The sequence below is a fragment of the Rhinolophus ferrumequinum genome, chromosome 10 (genome assembly GCF_004115265.2).
Source record: "Rhinolophus ferrumequinum isolate MPI-CBG mRhiFer1 chromosome 10, mRhiFer1_v1.p, whole genome shotgun sequence".
NCBI lineage: Eukaryota > Metazoa > Chordata > Mammalia > Chiroptera > Rhinolophidae > Rhinolophus > Rhinolophus ferrumequinum.
In genome coordinates this window covers 8,125,262-8,149,773 of record NC_046293.1, presented here as the reverse complement: position 1 = coordinate 8,149,773, position 24,512 = coordinate 8,125,262, and the positions used below count along the sequence as shown (strand labels likewise).

Here is a 24,512-nt window from a genome sequence, read left to right as displayed (position 1 = left end):
CATTCATCACTTCTAACACTATCTTGTTTACCGTCTGCCACCCCCAACTAGAATCTAAGCTCCTGAGAGAAGGGCCTTTGTGTTCGTCACTGCTGCCAGCTCCTGGAGAAATGGTGTCCACAGGAGCACTCAGGATTTCTTGTATGAAGCTGGAGACACACACACACACACACCACACACACGCACGGGTGAGCCCCTCTCATCCGTCTCAACCAGTTGACTCCAGCCATTCTGTGAACCTACTGGGTTTTCCTCATTTGGTGCCACAACCACCGCTGAGGTAGCAAGTCACCACCAGATGACGAGGCTTGGAACTGTTTCGGGCTGTGCCCTAGCTCCCTCACTGGCCAGCTGCAGGGCAGAAACAAGGAAGACTGGGGATATGGGGATGGTCAACAGACAAGGGCTCAGCTCCCATCAAGCACGCCTGCCCCTAAAAAGGGCTTGCCACCTGTTTCCCCGAAAATAAGACCTAGCCAGACCATCAGCTCTAATGCATCTTTTGGAGCAAAAACTAACGTATGACCCGGTGTTCTAGTAAAAGACCCAGTCAAGACTGGGTTTCATTAATTTTTGCTCCAAGACGTGTCAGAGCTGATTGTCCGGCTAGGTCTTTTTCTCAGGGAAACACGGTATGCATGTCACGTGTGGAGAGAGATAAGGATATGGTGACAGCCTACCTATAGGTGTTATGTGTGGTGCTGGATGTGTGTATGCCTGTGCGTGCATGTTGTCAGCCTGGGAGCTGAGTACTCTTCTGCCCCAGGAACCCTGTTCTCTGGGCCCCATATCCCATCATCCTGGCTATCTGTACCAACTGGGGAGAGCTTGGGACAGGGAGCAAGGCCCAGCAATGCACTCCCTACCTGGGCTGGGTGGGCAGCTGGACTCTAGGGCTGGGAGGGGAGGCCACTGGGATGAGCAAGGGAATGAGGTAGGGGCCCTGCCCAGTTCAGCATCTTCCTGAGGACCTGTCTGGACCGAAGCCCTCACAGCAGAACCCAGGCCCCATGCCTGGCTCTGCCTTGGTCAGATACTAATCCCCTCTGGGATTGTCTCCAGGGAGCAGGGGATCCAAGACCCTGGTGGGTGAAGAGGACTCTGCCCCCTCCAAAGACTGTAGGGAGACCCTTCCGCAGGGGTGAGGGGCTGACCCAGCTGGGCGCCGCCCACTCCCACCCCCTGGTGGCTCCATGCTGAAGTGCAGCTCCAGGGGCTCTGAGCCCTGGATTCCAAGATGGGAGGCACTACAGGGGTAGTGGGGTTCTCATGCACTAGCCCAGAAGTGGCCTTTTAGGCCCACTCCCCTACCCAGTTCAGAAGGGGCTCCACAATGCCGGGCGGACACCTAGTGGGTCCAGGCTCATGCCTCCTGCTCCGTGCACTCCCAGCCCCACCCCGCCTGCCTCAAAACCCATGTCTGCAACCTCCTCTGACCTTGACCTGCGTTTTGAAAGCCTGAATGCCATGCTGCCACCTCCAGCAATCACCCTGGAAACAGCACCACGTACATGGGGCACATGGTACATGGGGTACAAGGGATCTGTAGGAACAGAGGGCACCAGAACCCAGGTGACACTGCTAGGCAAGGCAGTCAGAGCTGCTCCAGCTGTGACCTGGCCCTTAGCTGGGTGGGGCTGAGGCAAAGCATGCCACAACCAGATGTTACATGGGAAGCAGCCAAGTGCACGCTGCACACCTGGAATGCCAGGAGCCGCCCTGGGATTCACCAAGCGAATCAATCCCTGAAGGGTGGGTCAGAGGGCTCAGATCAGGGGCGTCTGAGCTGCTGAAACCTCAGTCTCCAGGCCACGATGGGCCCAAGGACTTGACCCAGCTGGGTGAACCTGGCCCAGGCATGACCTCCACATGCCCACGGTCTCACCTGGAGTGAGGCTGGGTGAGTCCCTTTAAACTACCAGGGCCTTTCTCAGAATCAACAGTGTTCCCCTCCCAGTTCCAGGTGCAGTGCAGGCCTTGTGACAGCCCCTCTCCCACATGTCCTCCAGGTTACAAAAGAACCTCAACAAGCCTTAACTGCTCCTGTGTGGATTAATAACTCAATTACTCATTCGTACCCTCAAGAGACCCAGGGTCAGCCGTGCCATGCCCATCAACAACCAAAAGCATCAGGGAACAGCAAGGCCTGACCGCCTCTTCCTATCTCCACCTGCCACCCAGGCTGTGCAAACACTGCCACAGCTGAGCCCCAGCCACCTCACCCTGGTGACAAACATTCTGCACAAAGCTCATTGCTTGCCTGCCCCAGGGTGGCTTTACAAGTTCGGGGGCAGACCCAGGCTGAGCTTCAGCCTCCTCCTACTGGAGTCTGCTCCAGGACCAGGCAAAGACAGGGCAAAGGAGACCAAGTGGAACCACGAGGCCATGGGCAGCTTTCCTCTGGGAGCACACGGCCTTGTGGAAGCAGCCAGCACTGGGAAGGTCCAGTCAGTCAGATGTCACTGGAAAATAACTTTTATTGAGATCCCACCAGCTGCACAATCTGTTCTTGACACTACGCTCCTTCCTCCTTTGCAATTCGGTCTTTCTTAAGTGGTCCCTGTGGAGGAAGGTGCAGGGGACAAGGTTAGAGGTGGAGAAAGGCAGGTGGCCAGGAAGAGTAAGCCACACCCTAGTGGGATCAGGTGCTGGGCCGTCTCCCAGCCCAGAGCCACCCAAAGCCCAGGCGAGGGCAGCCAGGTCGGGGCTCACCATGAATGCTTTCTTCTCCTCCACAGTCTGGAAGCGGCCATGGCCAAACTTGGACGTGGTGTCGATGAACTTCAGGTCAATCTTCTCCAGGGCCCGCCGTTTGGTCTGCACCAGCAAGGACTATGGGCCAAGAGAAGGTTAGTTAAGCGCAGGCCTTTCTCCGCACCATCTTATGTCAAGGCCTGAGGGCAGAGATCAGCTCAACCTGAATCAGCTTGTGCTGGAACCAAGGCTTCCCACCCCCACACCTCATGGTCTGGCCCGCCATACCCAAGGAGCTGCCTTCTACATGTGAACACAGAAGCAAACGGCTGAGCCAGACTGGAATTTCCTCCTTCCAGGACTTCAGAGGATGTTCAAGGAGCAGGTTTCCTTTCAACTCCCCTCCCTAACAAAGCTCAGCCTGACTGTGGGCTGTTCCTTCTGGTAGTACTTCCCTCCCCCCACCACAGGATCCTGATGCAAAGGCTGCCCCTCCCCCAGCCTCACCTTGCGGAGAGTGAGCACCCGCTTCTTGGTTCCCACCACACAGCCTTTCAGCATGACAAAGTCATTGGTCACTTCACCGTAATGGACAAAGCCGCCCTGGAAAAAGCAAGGCCATTGGGTTAGCACAGATCAAGCATGGGGACCCCAGAGCTGTTCTCAGGAGGAAGGAGCAAGGCATGTCTCCGCAGTCTGACTCCGGCGCTGTGCCCAGCGCTCATTCCAGGGCCTCATTACCAAACAATCGGGCTGGAGAGACCCCACTTCTCACCAGCCAGCCCCAACCAGTGGACGGAAGACAGGCCATTTAAAGGAAAGACAGCAAGCTGCTGTGCAAAGACAACTGTACAAACACGGTGCCATGAACCAGGGCCCCAACACACCAAGGCCCCCCACCCCACAGGTGAGGCCTGCGGCAGACTCACGAAGAATGAGGGAGAAATGTGCCAGACCCAGGACTTCAGAGGCTTTACGACAGCTCCCATTACTCACCAGAGGGTTGATGCTCTTGTCAGACAGGTCGTAATCGGTGGAGGCGTTGTTCTTGATGAGTTTGCCATCCTTGATGAGGTAGCCCTGGCCAATCTTGTAGATCTGAAGCGGAAGGGAATGCGTGAGCACTTGGGGAGATGGGGCTGGACTCACATGCTCTCAGCCCCTAGACAGGACAGGTTGGCACCAAGTTACAGACTGCAGTGGACTAGCCTGCAAAGGACTCTGGGAAAGCAGCTCTGACTTCAGGCCTAGTGATGGGGTATCCCAGGCTCAGAGCAGTAAGAAAAGCTGGCTGGCTCGAAAGCGACTGCCATCCAACTGAGACTGTGGATGGAGACCTCTTCCGACACTTCCCGGGGAGAGGAAAGGACAAGGCTCTTATCAACTGTCCAGCTGAGGGTCAGTGGCGCTGGAACCACCTTCGAGGATGGCACCTTACACATCGTGACACCTGAGAGCCAGAACGGTGCCCATCACACGTGAGCAGCGAACTCCCTGTGATGCCCAGAAGCACCAGAGACAGGAACCCTCCCTCCCAGTAATGGGGTCACCTTCCCCCTCCCTCCCAGGGCTGAACTCTCCACCTGGACCCCAGCACCTCACCTTCTTGTTGATCTCAGTGCGGTGATGGTAGCCTTTCTGCCCAGCCCGGGCCACCGAGAAGGCCACGCGGGCAGGATGCCACGCCCCAATACAGGCCACCTTGCGCAGCCCTCGGTGGGTCTTGCGGGGCAGCTTCTTGGTGTGCCAGCGGCTGGTGACCCCTGGAACAGACACAAGCTGTTACTGGGGGTCTGGCACTCATGCAATTTGGCCCTTGGCTCCTGGGTGTGCTCATGCTGAGTTTATTCGCTTGCGGACAAACACTCAATGACTGGGTAAGTCTGAAGGACAGAGGTGGGTTTGACCTGCCCCTTACCCTCTAATTCCCACATCCTCAAGCTGAACAGCTGCCTAGGAAGGAGTCTTGAGTTCTAAATGTAGGAAGCACAGGCCTTGGAGAAGTAGCCCCGAACCAGACAGGTCACATGTAGTCCCCCGTGCCTCCCCAGCCACCGACCCCAGGGCTGTTCTCAGAAGGAAGGCAGCAAGGAATGTCTCCGCAGTCTGACTCGGGCGCTGTGCCCAGCGCTCATTCCAGGGCCTCATCACCGAACAGCTGGGCCAGAGACCCTCCTGAGCGGCCAAACACAGCAACCTGGGCCACCACAAAGCTTACCTTTGTAGCCTTTGCCTTTGGTGACCCCGATGACGTCGATCATCTCATCCTGTCCAAACACTTGGTTCACAGGGACCTGTTGCTCTAGCCTCTCACGGGCCCAGTCCAGTTTTTCAGCCACTGTGCCTCCATTCACCTGGATCTCCATGAGGTGGGCCTTCTTCTGGCGTAGAGGAAGCAGGCGCATCTAGGAGGAAATGGACACAGCTGAGCTTCCTGAGCTTCAACTCAAACTCTCCTCCCGCGGAGCAAGAACTTGGTGACTCCCCGCTGGGTACAAGTCCCCTTTCAATGCTGAAGCCTGAAACACTATCACGATGAGCCCATCCTTAACAGACACACCAAGACAGGCCGACTTAACCAGATCCAGGCACCAACGAGCCCGTTTCCAACCACTGTCCTCTGGCCAGTTCCTTTGGGGTACTGCCCTAGTTTACCATGGCCAGCTACCTTGCTCTAATTAACTGTCAACAAAGCCACTTCTACTCTGGAGAACAGCATTGCAGCCAAGAGTACAAACTGCCAAGTTAGAAAACAAATTCAAGCCTAAAGGTTTTAGTTAAGAAGTGCCCAGTGCTGTCCTACAGAACTTTCTTCAGTGACAGGTACCTGCTATAAATCTGTGTTGCTGTGGCCGTCACTAACTACACAGGGCCACTGGGCACTGAGCAATCAGGAGGTAAGCACCCAGGATAATGGCTCAGGTCACAAGAGGTGCTCACTCTAACAAGTCAGGTTTGAAGTGCAAACAGCCAGTAGTATTTCAACACTGACTTCACTATTTTCAATCAGGCCCCTGACAGTGTTAGTCTGAAGTAACCAATTCATTCAACCAGTGTTCCTTAAAATGGGGCATGGTTTACCTAATTAAGAGCCAATGGGGATTCAGTGCCCTCTGCTGGCAACTGAGACCAATCCACAAGTGCAGCAGCACTGGATGCCTTCCCAGGCCACAGTCCATGGCCTTAACCAGGCCCTAGGAACCCCGGCTTCAAGGGCAGGGCCCCCAGGCTGCTCACTGGCCTATCTCCATCACTACAAAGTTTGAGACGCATGAACCAGTCTTACCATCCCCCTAAAATCCTGAGGCACAGCACAATCAGTCAGAGCTGAGTCTCCAAAATAGGTGGCATCTGGTATTCAAAGCCACATATGGTCACAGGTCACCTCTAGTCAGGAAGCAGCAGGCAAAAAGCTGCCCTCCTGGGCACGCCAGCGAGCGCTCACCTGGGTGTGGGCGATGACGCGGATGACCTGGCAGTACTTCTTCATGCTGTTGAAGTCCTTCTCCAGCTGTTTCTTGCCATCATCATCCTGCCACTTCTTGCAGTACTTGGTAAAGGCCTTCTTCTTAGATTTATGCCTTCAGGAGCAGAGCAGAGTTGGGGGGGGACCAGGTGCAGGCCTTCATCACCCTCCAAGGGGGGAGCGGAAGGCACACAGGCACCAGGCGGGGATGTGGCTCATTGCCGGCTTCTAAGGAGCCTTTTCCACCGGCAAGCGGAGCCTGGATGGAGCTCATCGGGCAGAGCCGAGCGGAGCTGAGCAGAGGTCCACAGGTTAATGGAAGTTACAAACATTCAAACACACATTAATGCTTGCTCCAGTCTAGCCATTACCCAGACCACACCCCCTGGGCAGGACTCAGGGAGTTACACTGCTGTCTCTGGGTTTCCACCTGGACTCAGTGCTTTCCAGCAACCAAGAGAATACTGAAAACTCAGTCCTCAGCCAACCCCCACTAAGCGGAACACGAAAGAATGTCTCAAGGTGCTGCTTCCAGCTCAGGAAACCACTGGCTGCTCAAGGTCTGTCCCCAGGAATGGTTCTGTTCAAGAGGTAACTAACCGAAACTCCAGAGCAGCTCCTCCCCAGCCTCTAACCTAGGGCCTGCGTGCCCCCCCACCCGCCTTACCAGTTCTTATAGAAGCGCCTTTTGCACTCATCACTGATGTGCTCAGCAAAGATGGTCTTGAAGGTACGGAGGCCTCGAGGGGTTTCCACGTAGCCCACAATGCCCACCACCACCATGGGTGGCGTCTCTACAATGGTCACAGCCTCCACGACTTCCTTTTTGTTCACCTCTGCAACGCAAGCAGGTGGTCAGACTTGAGTGGACTGAGTAGAATCCCCAAGGGGCTCGTGTGGTTCAGACAACAGGAAGGTTACATACAGAAGTGGGGCCCCTAGCAGCAACCTAGACTCTCAAGGGCTGCCCTTACTACACTTGTCTGCAGACCCCAATCAAAAATACAGGATCCTAATAAGGCAAACTAACAGCCTAGGCTGGCTCCAGTTCCTGTCCACAGGCGTCTCCAGAAGCAAATTCCTTATTACCTAGATGATACACGAGTCCTAAGGAAGTATAACAGGATGTCCTAATAGCTCTGAGCCCGGGTAGACAATATGAACCTACCATTAGTATTTACCATGGCTAAGTACCGTGTCCTGCTGGGCGACTTTCCTACTTCAAACCTCACAATCCAGGGACGTCGGCAGTGTTCAAGCTTTTTAAAAGGTTAGCATACTTCTCTATGCTGTGGCTCTTGACTCCAATACACCCCTCCACTGAGACCAAGCAGTGCCAGCCCTTTGTAGAATATTAATTCATCAGTCCTACAATGTATCATCTCCATCCTGCTACTGAGCGGTTCTGGTGACCTCTGAAGCCTGCCCTGACAGCTTGGCCCCAACGAATCTGTCCCCACCTGCAATTTCTTCCACCCCACCAGCAGGGAGGATGCAGCAAGTACGTACTGGACCCTGGCCTATCGACCTCCCGCACGATGTGGGTCATGCCAGCCTTGTAGCCCAGGAATGCTGTGAGGTGGACAGGCTTGGAGGGGTCATCCTTGGGGAAGCTCTTCACTTTCCCGCGGTGCCGGCTGCTGCGCTTCCGAGGCAAGAAGCCCAGGGACCCATGCCTGGGAGCGGAGAACTTCCTGTGAGACTTGGGAGAAAATGACTACCATTAGCACCTGAACTTGTAAGTGCCTCACTTCTCTTGATTTCCAGCTGCCTCGGTTGTTCTGAGGATTCTCAGCAATGCTGAATCCAAACCACAGACCCAGCCACCCATGCACATGTTGAATTAGGTTAACTTTTTGCAGAGTCACATGTTCTAAAGCAGTATTCAAATGAGTTAAACGTTCACCTCAAATCCCCATCTAAATGGGACAAAAGCACACCAAGTGCTGGCATTAAAAATAGCTTCATAGGTGGCTTAATGAGTCAGACGCAACGACAAAAAGGGAATTCTGGAACAGTTGCCTTGGTAGCAAATAGAACTAAAGGCTCCAGCTCCAATGATACGTATAGGCCACTAGAACTCGACAGAGCCAAATCAGAACATGACAATCAGCACATAGTCTCTGTCCGCCCGTCAATAAGTTCATCATCTGTGGTTTCTGGGAACTCTAGAGGCCTAAGGACTTGTATCAACATCCATGACATTTCACAATAACTCAACAACCCTCGCCCTAAGTCTCCACCTCCTGCCTGCTTTCATTTCTGCACCTACCAGTTTAAAAAGAATTACAGTGCCAAGCGCCCCCCACTCAAAGTCCTCCTGGCCCAAGTGCTCATGGACTCCAATCTCGAGTAGCATTACACTGGGGTGGTCGCATCCCAGAAAGAATCCATTGAAAACTGTCGGGCCCCAGCCTGACTCCCGCCCGAAGGCCGCCCGCCGCCAGCCAAACGGCAGGCCCAAGGCCAACTACAGGCCTCGGGTGCTTCCAAAAATAGGACTGAATGCGGATCCCGCCGAGTCCCCCGCGCTCCCACAGCAGGCCCCCGGCACTGGCCGAGCCGAGATGGCGGCGATGGGCCGCGGATTCAGCCACGCCGCCACTGCAGACAAGGAGGGAGCCGCCATGACACCACGTACCATCACGCCTCCGATTACTGCCGGTAGAGGTCGAGCGGCGCCCGCGGCACGAAATATAAAGCCTGCCGTGGCCCCGCCTCTTCCGGTGCGAGCGCGCACCCGCGGCGGACGTCGGGTCGGGGAACGGGTGCCGTTCCCACGCACGCTCCTCCTGGCCCCGCGCTCATTCCTAGCTCGAACGTCAGTTTCAGAGGCAGGAGTTAGAGCCCCTACGGCAAGCGGCTGGGTTCAAACGTAGTGAAAAGCCTCGGACTCGCTGGCAAAGAGCTGGAGCGTAGGAAACCTACAGCGACGGGCGGCAATCACACTTGATGCAACACGCCGTCCGGCTTAAGCAAGGTGGCGACGTCGCTTCTTTTCAGGCGAAATGCGGTCACCTCTGGGATTGAATAACCCAGTTGTAGGCTTCAGGCCAAAGCTCTTTGACACGTGGTATCCATTTCCGTCCCACACAGATGAGCGTTGTGGCCATTGTGCGGGCACGTTGTGTTAGAACGAGTTGCGCCGCTCCCACCTGTTCTAAGTTGGAGAGAAAAGACCGAACCCCTGGTTTTCTGGCTCCCAACCCAGAGCCGCTTCCACAACACCAACTTGCCGTTAATGCGTACTGATTTCGGGCGTCTCCCATCCTCAAGTCCCATGTCGCCATTCCTCCCAGTGTCCAGTTGCAGTGGCCCGAGCTTGATTCTGTGGGTCTCTGAATTCTGTGGGATTCTGCGGTCTCTGTGGGTCTCTCCACCTGCGGTCATGGGTCCAGCTGCCCAGCCTCGTGGAACCTGGCTCTCGCTGCCCTCCACACCCTCTGCAGGAAGGATCCTCGCTGATCTCTGCCTGGGCTCCAGAATTGCCCCTCCAAATCTTTCTAAGAGTCAAATCTCATTTTGTGACGTCCCATGGCCTGCGGTTGTTTCCTCAGGATTAAGCATGAATTCCTGAGGCTACCCCCTACCCCCAAAACTGCTCTAACTGGCCTCTTTGTTGCCGTCAAGCACACACATTCTCTCCCTTATATCACCCTCCTCCATCCCACCCCACAGGTTTTTTTGATTCCTGGCCTGGCCATTGCTCACACCGTTGTTAAAAAAACATTCTCTCATTTAATCCTCACACCATCCTTGAGGGGCAGCACTGACAGGTCCTCAGTCCCTTACTGGAAATCTTTGGGGCCAGATGTGTTTCCAAATTCAGCATTTCTCATGTTTTAAATAATATGCAATATGGTGCACATACTGTATGTTATGTAATCCTCCCAAAACTCTTCGCTGAAACACGTTAATTAATTCTGTAAAGAAACATGAATATTCAAATGAAGTACAAAAAATATAAATAGCCTCCTCTGAGTTCAAGGCTAACTTTGCCTGAAAAATTCAGGTCAGTTTGGTTTTTGCCACCAAATGAGCTTAAGAAGTTTTTTGATTTCAGAATTGCAGAGAAGGGATTGTGACCCATATTGTCCCCGCTTACCATGAAAACTAAGTTTCAGGCCAAGAGGAAATTACTTGACAAAAATTACACAATTCATAAAGGACAGAGCTCAAGTCTGACCGACTCTAGATTGAGTTTTCATGACATCAGACTCGGGAATTCGGTGGAAAAGGAGCTCACTGGAAAAGGAGCTCTGGGTCCTGAGTCAGTCATTGACTCAACAAGAAATTCTTACTGAGGAGCTGGTCTGTGCCAGGTACCACACCAGGTTGCGGGAATAAGGGGATCAAGACGGCCACCATCACAGACCAAATTAGACTATTTAAAATTGTGATGAGGGATAAAATACAGCATAGGGAATATAGTCAATAACGTTGTGATAATTATGTGCGGAGCCAGGTAGGTGCTAGACTTATTGGGGACGGGGGTGGGGGGAGGGAGGGGGGCATGTGGGAAACACTTTGCAAATTATATAAATGTCTGACCACTAGGCTGTACACCTGAAACTAATATAAAACAATAGTGGGTGCCAAAAAAATTGTGGCGAGGGCTAAAAAAGATTTAACAATGTCTCTGAAAGTCCTGGACAAACTGTTTCCCCTAAAAGGAATTCCCTCTCTGCGATCATGAGAGATGACAGCATTAATAGATCGGCACTGTCATGCTAATTGTCCATATTGCCTTGGGCCTCAGTTTCCCCATGTCAAATGAGAAATTCATTCATTTATTCAACAAGTGTGTTCTGAGCCTGCTCTGCCTAAGAATGACACTAAGGAGCCAACTGGATTGGGAGAGGCCAGCTAAAAGGTGGGGATGAGGTAGAAGGGCTTTCATTATTCCCTGCAAGCCATCAGGGTGGGTGACTGGAAAAGGGCACTGAAGGTGGACATAAAGGAGCAGAATCAGGAGATATTTAGGACGGACAGAATCTGGAGACCATTTGTATGAGTCCCTGGGGCTGGGGTAGGGGGAGGAAGCAGAGAGGGCAGGAGTCAGCATATCCATTTTAGAATGTTGGGTAGATAGTGTTACTTTTAGAAGGAATAGATTAACTGATATATGTAGGTTTGGATTCATTTATAGGGTTAACTGTATCCTTTCCTTCTAAGATCATGTCTAAGGCTACATACCAAGAGGTATGCAACTCAACAACAACAACAAAAAAGTGAGAAAATGAGAGAAGAAAAATAGGATGAAGCCAGAGAGGGTTCACACCCAAAGGCCTTGTAGAACTCTGTTCATGCCAGATAGTCCTTACATTTGGTTCCAAGCCTCTGTGCAGCCAAATAAAAAAGATAAATATGACTAGTAACATGATTCACAATATCCACATGATAAAAACAAACCAGTGGCCAGAAGGAGTTCACTGTGCCTGAAATGAGGTTTGAAACAAACTTCTCTGGGGAGGGGAGGTTCTCCTAAAGGGGCCAGAGTGGGATATCACTGATGATAGCCTGAACCTCGCCCTACAATGAACACACAATAGCTGTGCACGCTCAGTGCCAACCAACGAACTCATGGCACCAATCCGATCTGTGCAAGCTGTTAACAAGGGGCCAAAACAAGGGGGTTGGGTTACCTTAGCCTAGATTGCTGGTTTAATCCAAAGATAAAAATCCAGAGTCTGGAAAGAAATGAATTGATTTTATTTAGAAATGGTCCTCCATCAGGACTGTTTCCGAAATGGAACTTCCATTATAGTAAGGTGCGGAAAAGGGTCCGAGGTTTTGCTCATAGACCTGAAGGGCAGATGTCCTTTGCTGCCAGGTAAAACCCGAGGTGTAGTCTAAGGATGGCGAAAGTTAAGCGGACGTGAGGAGGAGCAGAATGGGGAGGCAGAAGGGCAAAGGAGGAGCTGAGTGAGGCAGCTTTGTCATGACGGTGTTTCAATGTCCATCTGCCTTACCAGACCAGAAGTTTCGTATTGGCAGACACTGTCCTGCTCCCATGTGCCCAGCCCCAGAGCAGGGCTGAGCACAGAGAAGGCTCACATTGGTCAGAAGAGGGCAAGAACACAGAAAGCCTCAACTAGAACGTGCAAGTTGCACTTTCAAAGGCTGCCTCCCTTGCCCGTTGAAGCAATAATGCCCCCGTCTTTGACATGAGCTCACATTCCGATTTTTTGTGCTGTCATTGATTGTTGAAAACCACCTGGCCCAGATGACAGGGCCTTTGGGCTGGGGGATCCGTTAATATGAGCCTGTGGCATGAGCACAGCCCCATGCCCCCGGGGCAGGAGCCTGGGCACAGAGCTTCTGGGTTATGAAGGACCCTACTCCCTGCTCCTTCACCACCAGCTGCCAGGGAGATACCCCACAGAACGAGAGCAGGCTGGCCAGAGGTGCCTGGCAGCTCCTGCTCCTGCTCCTGTGTAGCCCTGGCCTGGTGAAATTCTGTGGACCCCTGCTAGGGCTGCAGGCGGCCATGGCAAACATGGTCTCCCACTGCCTCTCAGTCGGCTTGCTGGGCCTATGCATCTTGGGGTGCAGCAGCCTGCAGCTGGGTGCTGGGCTCCCCCTCATCCTGGCCTGGAAGCTGTGCATGGAGGTGCTACTTCCTGTCCAACAGGCCTTGAGGCAGCCACTGACCCTCGTGTGGGCCTGGAGCCTTCAGCTGCTGGTCACCCAGATCCACGGGGCCTGCCGCACATACTGCAGCTCCTGTGGCACTTGTGATGGGCAGCCCACCTCGCCATGCTCACCGTGGCCCAGCGGGCCTGTTACAGCCTGGTCCACTTCCCCCACGAGAACAGCAAGAGCTGCTGCTGCTGCGGGCTGTGCTGCAGCCAGTAGGTGTGTCTCTGCTGGTCCGCTGCCTAGACAGGTGTTGGGAAGCCATGGGACAGGGGCATTCAACCCTTGGAGTGGGCCAGGCTATGCTGGGCAGCCTCCAAAGACCTGGATGTGGTTACCATGATCCTTCCAGCCACCACTGTTCCTTTTAGCCAGCGCTTCCCTGGACCTGAGCTACCCATCGACCCTGAGCAGGCTCACATCAGCCTCCACTGGCCTGTGCCTCAAGGTTGGGGACAAGGATGCCAGCACGTGAAAAGGAGACTGCAACTTTGGGGCCACCGATGTGCCCATCAGCACAAGGTTCCAGAGCCATAGGACCGGCAAGATGGCCTTCAGGTCTTCATCCAAGCAGGTCCTCCCACAGCAAGTCAAGGCAACCAGTGCTCTCCTTATTCTTCTGTATGTCTATGCCGTGTCTCTCTTCGTGCAAATCTTAAAATAAATGATCAAGTGTGAAGTGGCCTCTGGTATGGCCCTGGCTTGCTTTATCAGTGAGAAACTGAATGGCGTCAGATCTATCCCCTAGGCCTTCACCAGGCTGGGGCAAGGGTGGGTGGTATGCAGTATGCAAGCCACACACATACCAGAGGCTGGGCTGGGAGACCTAGACTCAGCTCTGTCACCACTGTGTCTCCTTGGTGAGCTCCCTTCACCCTTCTCAGCTTCAGTTTCCTTTTCTGTAAGTATAGATAATATGACTCCAGGGAAAGAGGATATATAAAATGTGCCTTTTGTAAAGTATAGAGTGCTCTTCCCTCTCTAATTTCCTTAACTAGGCAGGACATAAAAAGAAGACCTGAATAAATGGAGAGACATAAGTCAATTCATTGATGGACTGATCTAATGTCTTGAAAATGTCAATTGTCTCCATATTCATCTATAAAGTTATTAGGAGTCCAACCAAAATCCCAAGGGATTGGGGGACGGGAGACTCAAACTGATTCTAAGATGTATATGGAAGATCAAATTCCTTAAAAATGTAAGGCATTTTTGAGAAAATGGAGCCAAGATGGGCACTTGCTCTGTCAAATATTAAGACATATTACAAAAAAATCATAGTAGCAAAAGCATGCAGAGCCCAGACATAAGCTGGCTACAAGTGGGGACTTGGTACATGAAAAGGTGACATCACAAACCAATGGAGAGAGCATGGGTCATTTAGCAGACAGAGTTGGAGAAATTGGTTCACTACATGAAAAAATATATATGGCTCTTGTCGTTGGTTGAATAGTGGTCTCCAAAACATATGTCCACCTAGAACCTGTGAATGTCGCCTCAAAATAATTCTTATTTCAAAGAGCCATATCTGGAAGTGACATATTCTGATTTCTTTCAATGATATTTCTGTACAGGGAAATAGTTCACAGCCTGTTAACCAAAATTAGATAGATCTGTATATAGCAACAGAAAAAGACTTTCAAGACACATTGTTAAGTAAAAAAAGCAAGTCATGGAACAACACAAATGCTATAATCCCATTTATTTAAAATCCACATGTATGTCCATGCACATAGAGTGAGTAAATTCACAAACAGCCGACCGGAAGGAGGCTTACGAAATTGTGGATACATTTGAGGAGTACAGTGGACATAAGGGGTAAGTGTGAAGGCGGCTTTCCCAGATGGTTCTGTACACTCGGCTGTATTCTTCACAAGAATGTACTCATTGTTAATTACTGGTGCAATTTTTAAAAATAAAAATCAAGTGAACATCTGAGAAGAAACAGAATAAGAATCATCTGGACTTACTCAAAATATAGATACCACCCCGGGGCTTGCTGAATCAGAAGCTGGGGGCAGGGGAACCACAGCCATGTTGTAAAAGAACCCCAGGTTCTTTTACACGCAGGTAGGGAGAGTTTGGGCAAATCATTTGAACTTAAAATCCAAGTGACTGTAAAAGTCTTCCCTGTGCACCCAAGACTCCTTCGGGACGTTACAAAGGCCATGTTGGGAGGCTTTGAGCAATTCCCTTTCTGTCTCTGGGTCTGAGTCTCTTCTGGAAAATAAGGGGGTTAGACCAGAATCTCTTTGTTGGATGGTCCCAAGTCCCTTCCACTTACCTGTAGGATTCTAGATGGGCCATGTTTCTAATCCAGCTCACCCAAACCTACCACTATGTTGTTAAAAACAAAACAGCTCTGCTAATCAATACAGAATGACAGTAGAAAATCGCCCGTTAAAGTCTCTAATTGAATCCGGAGGCATGGCTCTACAAGAGACGTTAAAACCGTTGGGGGAAACACAGTCGGAAAACAGGAGAGTCATGCAAATGATCACCTACAGATTACTTATTAATTACCAAGGAGAAGTGTACTTCAACAACAGGAAGACCGGTGGTCACCACTTTAAGCGAGCAGCACCACTTATACGTGGAACCACCTGGCCTGGTGTCCCTCCCCATGGCACGCCTTAGGAAATGCATGGCGTTATCTGTGCACTACTGTCCAAATGTTTAACGTACACATAATCATGAGGAAACAGGCACATCCAGCCTCTCTGGCTTCCACTTTCACCCTCGCTCTCCATGTCAGTCCCTCTAAATTTATTGCAACTCCCACAGATGGGGTTTTCGGTGCGTATAGAGGTAATACCTATAATAACTACAACAAAGTGGAGAAGGTAAAGGAACTTCTATGGTGGTGAGATTTTTACATTTCACCTCTATCAGTCAAGGTTCTCCAGAGAAACAGAGCCAACAGACCAATCATATATATATGATTTATTCCAAGGAGTCCGTTCATGTGGTTCTGGGAGCTGGCAAGACTGAAGTCTCTAGGGCTGGCCAGCAAGCTCAAAACTCAAAACTCAGGCAAGAATTGATGCTGTAGGCTTGGGTCCCAAATCTGTAGGGCAGGCCGACAGACTGGAAACTCGGAAAGGAGTCATGTGGAGTCTGAATTCCTTCCATTCTGGGAAACCTCAGTTTTTGCTTTTAAGGCCTTCAACTGATTAGATGAGGCCCACCCACATTATGGAGGGTAATCTTTACTTAGTCAACAGATTGTAGGTGTTAATCACATCTATAAAATACTTTCACAGCAACATCTAGACTAGTGTTTAACCAAACAACTGGCACCACAGCCATCAAGGCATTTAAGCGCTGTAAGCATCCACCTCACTAACTCATTCTTCAGCTGTTTCCATGCTACTGCATTCTCTTTATTGTAATGTTTGTATTTTCGTTACTAATACTTCGCCACTTTTCATTTTTATTATTTCTTGTTCCTCTTTTATATTGCTAATATCTTCCCGTATCTCCATATTATACTCACTTTAAATTCTTGGTTTGTTTGTCCTAACACTCCTGCTTCAAATAGTATATGTCAGTACAGTTTATTGCCTTTATTTTCAGGGAGTTGTATGACTCAGATTCTACTTATGTTAGCCTCTGAGCTCCGCCTCCGTCCGCCAGGGATTTCAGCTATTCAATCTGGCCATATGTATTCAGAGACGAAAAAGGCCAGCTCCTACTGTGTGTTACTGTATACTCACCCTATAGAATTTTTGTAGGTAATCTTCATTAAGTTAAGGACATTCTATTTTTAATTTGATAAGAGATTTTACATCGGATGGATATTGATTTTATTGAATACTTCTAATGCACCTATTGAAATGACGAAATACTTTTTACCTTATAATCTGTTATATGAGAAATTACATTTATAGATTTTCTAATAATGAACCAAATTTGCATTCCTAGGATAAACCCAACTTGTTTATGATACATATCTTTTTATTTTTATTTTACTTATTTATTTAAATTCATTTTAAGTGTGTTTTTCCAGGACCCCTCAGCTCCAAGTCAAGAAGTTGTTTCAATCTAGTTGTGGAGGGCACAGCTCACTGGCCCATGTGGGAATCGAACCGGCCACCTTTTTGTTAAGAGCACTGCGCTCTAACCAACTGAGCTAACCGGCCATCCCTATGTTATCTTTTTATACATTGCAGGATTAAGTTTGCTAATATTTTCTCAGCACTGTTTGCAATGATATTCATGAGTGAGATTGGCCTGAATTTCTTCTTTCTTGTAATATCTTTGTCTGATTTTGATGTCAAAGTATTCCACCCTTATAAAATGAAATAAGTATTCCCACTTTTTCACTCTAAAAGAATTTGTGTAGAAATGGAATTATCTCCTTTTTGGCTAGCTGGTGAAATTCACTCAAAAAAATCATCTAGGCCTTGCATTTTATTTGTTACTAGATTTTTAACAACTGTTTAGCTTATTAAATGGTTATAGGACTGTATAGATTTTTCTATGTCTTGTTGGATCAGTTTTAGTAAGTTATAATGTTCTATAAATACATAGGAAATTGTCCATTTTTGTTTATTTTCAAATTGATTGGCATAAAATTGTTCACAATATTTTCTTACTATATTAATATTATTATTATTATCTTAAATCTCTGCTGCATCTCCAGGTATAACCAATTTTTTCATCCCTAATGTTGTTCATTTATGCCTTCTGTTTTATTGATCAATCTCGCAAGAGGTTTGTCAAGTTTTTGGTCTTTTCAGAGAACTGACTTTTAGCTTTATTGATGATCTTTATTGTAGTATTTTCTTTTAATTAATTTGTTTTTATTTTTATAATTTCTTTGTTTCTAATTTTGGGTGGTTCATTCTGTTGATCATTATCTGATTTCTTAATTTGGTTGTTTTGCTCATTAATTTTCAGCCTTTCTTCTGATGTAAGCATTTAAGACAAAAAAAATTCCTTCCGCATATTACTTTAGCTGTATCCCCCAAATTATAATTTTAATTATTTTGCAGTCGTAAGTATTTTCTAATTTTCATTATGATATTTTCCCTTGATCCTTGGGTTATTTAGTAATGTGTTTTAAAAATTTAAGTGTTTTTTTTCTTTTTAGTTTTTTTATTGTTCTTGTTAACCATTTCAACTTAATTGTATTGTGGTCAGGAAAAGTGATCTCTGTGTTACTGATTCTTGGAAATTTTATGAGAAATGCTTGAAGATCACTTTACTTTAAAATAATTTTACTCTCCAATTATTAAGTACTCTGCTCTATATATTCCATTATGTAAAGCTTGTTTGTTATACGCTGTATCGTCTCTAAACTTAATGACTTTTTTCTCCTTGATCTATCAACTTCAGAAAGGGATGTGCATTCACTGTGATGCAGAATGTGTCAATATCTTAAGGTTCTGTCAATTTTTAATTGAATATGTTCTGCATCTATTTTATTTTATATTGTGAAAATTAATCAAGGAAACATCAAGTTGGAGTCAGGAAGGCCTGTAGAGGGAGCTCTCATGCCCTACCGCTCATCCTCAATTACCCCAGACAGGAAGAGACTACTTTCCTTCTCCAACAGGAAGTTGTATCTACTTGACTGTCCTCCCAGGAGGAAGGAAGGTTTTCTTCTTGAGAAGCAACAAGCCCAGACAACGGAAAATGCCACAGCTCAGCCAATGAGAAGCCAATTTTTATCCTGAATTCTTACTTTCCTCCAATGAATTTTCATTTTTCCTTTGTTAGTGACTTTCTTGCCCTACCCTTTTTTTCTTTTAAAATTATTTTATCAGGGAACCTTGGGGAACAGTGTGTTTTCCAGGATCCATTAGCTCCAAGTTAAGTCGTTGTCCTTCAATCTAGTTGTGGAGGGCGCAGCTCCAAGTCTAGTTGCCGTTTTTGATCTTTAGTTGCAGGGGGCACAGCCCACCATCCCATGTGGGAATTGAACCAGCAACCTTGTTAAGAACTCGTGCTGTAACCAACTGAGTCATCGGGCTGCCCCTCAGCTCAGCTCCTTGTCTTCAATCCAGTGTGGAAGGTGCAGCTCACTGGCCCATGTGGGAATAGAACAGGCAACCCAGTTGTTCAGAGCTCGCACTATAACCAACTGAGCCATCTGGCTGCCCCGCTCTTTTCTGTTTGTGTAACTCCTCAGAGTATCTCCCTGCTTGCTAGATGAGATGCTGCCTGATTTATGAATTGTTTGATAAAGCCAATTAGATCTTCACACTAACTCAGTTGAATTTTGTTTTTTAACAACATATATGAGTGTTATATGAAATTTTCAGTATATTTTCTTGGCAAATTGAACTTTATATCACATTATATAGTGATGTTATTTATCACTAAGAATACTTTTTTCTTTTAAATTCCATTTTGTTTAATATTCTTACAGATCCATTAACCATCTTTGGGTTCATATTTGTCTGGTATATTTTTTTCCTTCCTTTTGGCGTTAGAAATTCTATTTGTTTTTTTCTCATATCTGCCTGATTGTTTTTGGTAGTCTTTGATTCCTTTCTCATCCTTTTGATTCTTTCTTAGTTCTTCAATACATTAAGTATTCCCATTTTATATCATGATCACATTATGTTCTAACATCTGGATTTTTTCCTGGTCTGATTTATTATTTCTGCTGACTTTATCTCACGATCTGGTTTATTCACATGTTTGTGATTTTTTTTTTTAGTTTGAGTTCTTATTTGGTGAAATTTTATCTGCAGGAATTCTCTGTAGCTTGTATTGAGAAGATGTGCATTTTCCTGGGGCCTGAGAGTGCCACCTGCACAGCACCATTCAAAACTAAATTCTCTACTTGGGATTCTTCAGAGTAGGCAGAAAGAGTGAATTTAGGCAGGAGGGCTGGCTGGGTCCCAACTCCAATCCCTCTCTATCCTGCGTGAAGCCCAAGACAGCCAGCTTTCTTTGCCCTCTGCCCTTCTGGTTCACACTGCCACTGAGAGTATGTCCCTCTGGGCATCGGAGCTTTATGTGGGATCCAAATCAGCTCTCCACCTTGGTGGGTCCAGACTGCCTCTCCTGGTCTCCAGTTCCGCGTCAAGGCTGTTAAATTTTCAGGGCACCAGGGAGCAGCAACTGTGTTAGGGAAACTCTGAATTCAGGGCCTGCTCACCTCTCTGGGTTCACGTCTTCCTTACTTGTTTGTCATCCATTCATTTTTTTTTCTAGTATTTTAAGTTTTTGGCTATCTAGACTTCCATACTGCTGGTTTTGTTCCTTTTCTCGCCCTTAATATTCTTTCTCGGAGGATTCCAAACACACTTATTTTAAATATAGTCTTTTGTCTTTCTATAACTTCATCTCATCTGCAGTGACGTCACTTTCTGCTTGTTGGGAGTGGTGAATTCGTTGTTGCCCGTGGGATTTCAACAAGGCTTTTGGAATTTGGGGTTGTTTTTGTTAGGAGGGTTTTGTTTTTCCTTTTCCTTTCCTTTCTCCCTCCCTGTGTGCTTACGCTCTCTGTCCAGGAGAGTTGCTGTCGCTTCTACCAGGCTTCGGGGCCCACAATCCAGAAGCAGATCTCACAATGTTATTTGAGGGTTCCTGCCTATGGACTTACTGGGGACACTGCAGCCTCAGTTGAAGAGCCAGCAGGAGGCTTGCTTTCAGCATTCGGTGGGCAAACTAAATCTCTGTGCTCCCTCCCTGGACCCACCAGGTTCTCTAAGTCAGAGTCCCAGGCAGAGACTCTGCTTCCTTTCCCAGTGGCGGAGTGCCACCCTTGTCGCTGGCTTCATGCAGAAGCCTGGCTCAGGTTCTGTCTCTTGTGGAACATATTTCTCTATTACCACACGTAAGCTGGAGCCTCGGTGTCCACTTCGACCCAGAGCCCAAAGCCGATGGCTTCAGCCCTCTTCCCATTGCTCTGTGTATAGTGCAGAAGTTTTCTGCTGACTTGTTGTGGTTGTCATCTATTCCTGTGCAACAAATTACTCCAAAACTTAGTGGCTCAAAACAACAGCCATTTTATTATACGTCACGATGTTGTGCTTCAGGAACCCAGGCAGGGCTCCGTTGAGTGATTCTTTTCCATGTGGCATCAGTCGAGGTCACTCAGTGTATTCAGCTGGTACATGGATCAGTCTGGAGGGTTCAAGACAATGGTGGTGATGGCTAGAAGGCTGGTCTTAGTTGGGACTCTTGTCCTGAGTATGAACATGAGGGCTCGGTGGTCTCAACATAGACTTCTTACGTGATCGTTCAGGGCTGAGAGTGTTTCAAGAGATGGAAAGTGAAAGCTAATAATATTTAAGACCTGAGCCAGGGAGGAGTCACAAACTCTGCCTCTCTGTGGGAGGAGGGTCAAAGACTTTGTGACCATATTTCATCAGCCACCCTTGTTTATTTTTTCCCCTCAACTATAAGATCCTTTAGGGCAGAGACCATGTGCTACAATACTGTTGGATCCCAAGGGTCTTCAATTACCTGCCATACAGTAGTGTCACATATATATTGAACAAATGTCCAGATGAATGTGCAATACATAGGCTTAGAGCTTACTAAGTGTTCACTTAGTTCAGTAAGTGTTCGCTTCCTTCATCCCTTCCTTGAGAAAAGAATGGGATTTGCTGGACCAAATGGCCATTTGACTAATTTCTTTAGTGAATTGAAAACATACTGCCAAACAGTTCTCAGAAAGGTACTTGAGGCAAATTTTAAGACTGTATGCTGTGGCTCATCCACTCAAATGCATTTCCCCTCTCTGCCCGGAGAACTCCACAGACGTGGAAAACAGATCTAACACCCTCGATACCAAAGCGGCCTCAAGGGGGCAGCAGAGGAGGAAGCAAAGGCGAGGTGCCGCTGGCCTGGGCAGGGAACTCGAATTACCGGAAAGGACATGGCTTGCTGCAGGCAGCTACGGGATTTTAAAGGCTTGACCTACAAAGAACAGTTTGACTTCCTGCTTTGGGCCTTGCCACTAACTCAGAACACATAAATACAGACGGTAAAAGAGGAGGATGTTTCTATAACCTGCAGTGATAGCTGTAAAGTAGAGGTTCACAGACGAGCTCGGAAAACCTACACACTATACATAGCTTTGTGTTCCTAAGAAAATGCTTACATACCTTGTTGTGATGTACCTTGAAAACCAACCGGAATTCTTTGCATCAGGCACTATTCTAAGCACATTTTGTGCATTCTTTCATTTAATCCTCAGAATAATCATCAGAGGTAGAAAACTATACTTATTTCCATTTTTCAGATGAGTAAACAGGCCCAGAGAGAAACCATTTGCCCAGTATGGGGGGAAGCCAGACTTCCATCCAAAGATATCTGAGTCTGCAGCTCAGGTTCCTAACTCTTTCTGAGATTTAATTCACTAGTGTGCTCAAATCTGAGTGCTGGATGGTTAAGGACAGTCTCTAAATTCTTCACTCCTTTTGCCCCCATGCCCAACACAAAGCCTTGCAAGGTGGGCTTAAATAAATATTATTGAATGAATATTAGTCACTGATCTGAATGTTGCTTACTGATTTGGCCCATTACACTTGCACACTTGTTTTCTCCATTTAAAAAAAAATTAGATATAACTTACTTATAGCAAAATCACCCTTTTTATGAACAGTTCTGCAAGTTCTGACAAACATATAATTATGTAACCATCACCATAAACAAGATACAAAATGATTCCATCATCCCCCTAAATTTCCCCATTCTCCTTAGTAGTAAATTTCACACCCTACAGCCCAATATCACGCCCCCACTCCCAGCCCCTGGCAACCACTGATCTGTTTTCTCTCCCTATAGTTTTGCTTTTGCAAGAGTGTCACATAAGAGAGTCATGCAATCTGTAGTCTTTTGAGTCTGGCTACTTTCACTTAATATAATGCACTTAAGTGTCACCCATGTTGTTGAGCATATTGATCATTCGTTCCTTTTTATTCCCGAGTAGTATTCTACCAGATGCATGCCCCACAGTTTATTTATACATTCCACAGTTGAGGGGACATTTGGGTTGCTTCCAGGTTTTGACGATTACAAATAAAACTGCTATAAACATTGCTGTACAGAGTTTTGTGTGAGTTTTCATCTCTGTAGGGTAAATACCAAGGCGAGGGATTGCAAGGTCATATGGTAAATGTATAGCTAACTTTATAAGAAGCTGCTAAACTGTTTTCCTAAGTGGCTGCACCATTTTGTATTTCACCAGCAATGTACAAGAGTTCCAGTTGTTCTAAATTCTCATTAGCACTTGATAATTGTCAAATTAAATTTTTTTTAGTCATTTTAAAGGTGTGTGGAAGTATCTCCTTCTGGTTTTAATTTGCATTTCCCTAATGACAGATGAGGTTGAGCATCTTTTCGTGTGCTTAGTTGCCATCTGTATATCTTCTTTGGTGAAGTTTATTCAAATCTTTTGCCCATTTTTTTAAAAAAGCGAGTTGTTTTCTTATTATTGGCTTTTAAGAGTTCTTTGTGCATTTGGGATGCAAATCCGTCCTCAGGTACATGCTTTGCAAATATTTTCTCCCAGATTGTGGTTTGCTTTTGCATTCATCCTTTAACAATGTCTTTCGATGAGTGTCTTAATTTGATGAAGTCCAATTTACCCCGTTTTCTTTATGGACCATGCTTTTGGTGTTGTATCGAAGAACTCTGCCTAACCCAAAGTCACAAAAGTTTTCTCATGTTTTCTTCTAGAAGTTATATATATCATAGTACATATATATAAAATAATCTTATAATTTGTACTATTAAATGAGATAATGGATGTAAAGCCCTCAGCACAGAGCCTGGCACAGAGTTAACAGTCAATACACAGAGCCTAAGATGGGACATCGGCCGGCCTATGAAATGTTTATAAGAGGTGGCCCCACGCCCACTACACATTTCCTCTGGTATCCTGTCACAGAATGTGGGTGTCCTGTCATTACACAGTGGCAGAACCTCTGTAGACGTCCTTGTCCACCTGCTTCTGAAACCAATGGAGGTACCTGAGGCATAGAAAAAGGCGTTAAGGACTGTATAGGTCATCGGAAGAGCCATACCTGTAAGGTGGTTCTACCCACTGCGGCGAGCACTCCTCCATCCCACCTGTTTCCACCTGGAGCTCTAGCCCAAGCTGTGATGGGGACTATGGTCTATTTATTGAACACCTACTGTGTGCCAGGCCCTGGCTATAGCAGTGAACAAGACAGACAAAACCACAGATTAGCAGAGGAAAACAATGAACAAGTAATTAATTAATTACTGGATTAAGGAAAAGGGTAGGGTTCCAGGGGTGCGGGGATGTCTCATCTTTATTGCCCTTCCTCAGCCTCTGCCTCTGTGCCTGGTGTCTCGGCCCCTCCAGGCTGGGGTGGGAGGTGCGCAGACTTAGGAACCCACATGACGTCAGCGAGACAAATAAAGTAGAAAGGGGGCTGTGCTTCCCAGGGCTCTGAGAAACGGCTCCTTCCTCGTGGTTCATTCAGTCCTTCGAGAAATCTTCCTGCGGCACCTGTGTGCCGAGCATCCTGTGAGGAGGACAAACGCGGCCCCTTGTCCTGTCACTATATTGGGCGCAGATTGAGCGACAAGCCAATAAATAACGATGATGGGTTCAACCAGAGCCTTAGGCTCGGAGGGGCTGTGATGGGGCAGGGCGGCCAGGTAGACTGGCCTCCCGGGGGTGGGGACACGTCCTGCCTTTGCTGCGCATACTCTCCACCCTCCACCCCCCACTTCGCAGAGGTCACAACGCTAGCGACAAGCTCGCCCTCCGCCG

The 24,512-nt window shown here is 47.9% G+C and overlaps 1 protein-coding gene and 4 non-coding genes across 5 annotated transcripts; all 5 read right to left on the bottom strand.

Moving 5' to 3' along the window:
• Positions 1 to 2,459: 2,459 nt before the first annotated feature.
• RPL3 (ribosomal protein L3) lies at positions 2,460 to 8,789 on the bottom strand. The gene is made up of 10 exons (XM_033116696.1): positions 8,715 to 8,789; positions 7,670 to 7,877; positions 6,828 to 6,996; positions 6,140 to 6,275; positions 4,913 to 5,099; positions 4,297 to 4,457; positions 3,691 to 3,792; positions 3,202 to 3,297; positions 2,713 to 2,832; positions 2,460 to 2,560 (listed from the first exon to the last, which is right to left on the bottom strand). Exons 1-10 carry the CDS (start codon positions 8,787 to 8,789, stop codon positions 2,516 to 2,518), a joined length of 1,299 nt encoding a protein of 432 aa, XP_032972587.1. The 3' UTR covers positions 2,460 to 2,515.
• Positions 3,351 to 3,443, bottom strand: LOC117029494 (small nucleolar RNA U83B). The gene has a single exon (XR_004424233.1). It is a non-coding gene; the product is annotated as a small nucleolar RNA U83B (small nucleolar RNA).
• On the bottom strand, positions 4,760 to 4,853 carry LOC117029493 (small nucleolar RNA U83B). Its single transcript, XR_004424232.1, has one exon. It is a non-coding gene; the product is annotated as a small nucleolar RNA U83B (small nucleolar RNA).
• LOC117029501 (small nucleolar RNA U82P) lies at positions 6,276 to 6,329 on the bottom strand. Its single transcript, XR_004424240.1, has one exon. It is a non-coding gene; the product is annotated as a small nucleolar RNA U82P (small nucleolar RNA).
• LOC117029558 (small nucleolar RNA SNORD43) lies at positions 8,252 to 8,315 on the bottom strand. Its single transcript, XR_004424290.1, has one exon. It is a non-coding gene; the product is annotated as a small nucleolar RNA SNORD43 (small nucleolar RNA).
• Positions 8,790 to 24,512: the final 15,723 nt, after the last annotated feature.

Bases quoted from the DNA above. Each gene is read 5' to 3' on its own strand.
- RPL3 (XM_033116696.1), bottom strand. From the start codon at position 8,789: ATGGCGGCTCCCTCCTTGTCTGCAGTGGCGGCGTGGCTGAATCCGCGG. The intron at 7,878-8,714 runs GTGCCGGGGGCC...TGCTAATGGTAG, and splicing joins CCGCCATCTCGGCTCGGCCA to TCATTTTCTCCCAAGTCTCA. The intron at 2,833-3,201 runs GTGAGGCTGGGG...CTTGGCCCATAG, and splicing joins GGGTGCTCACTCTCCGCAAG to TCCTTGCTGGTGCAGACCAA.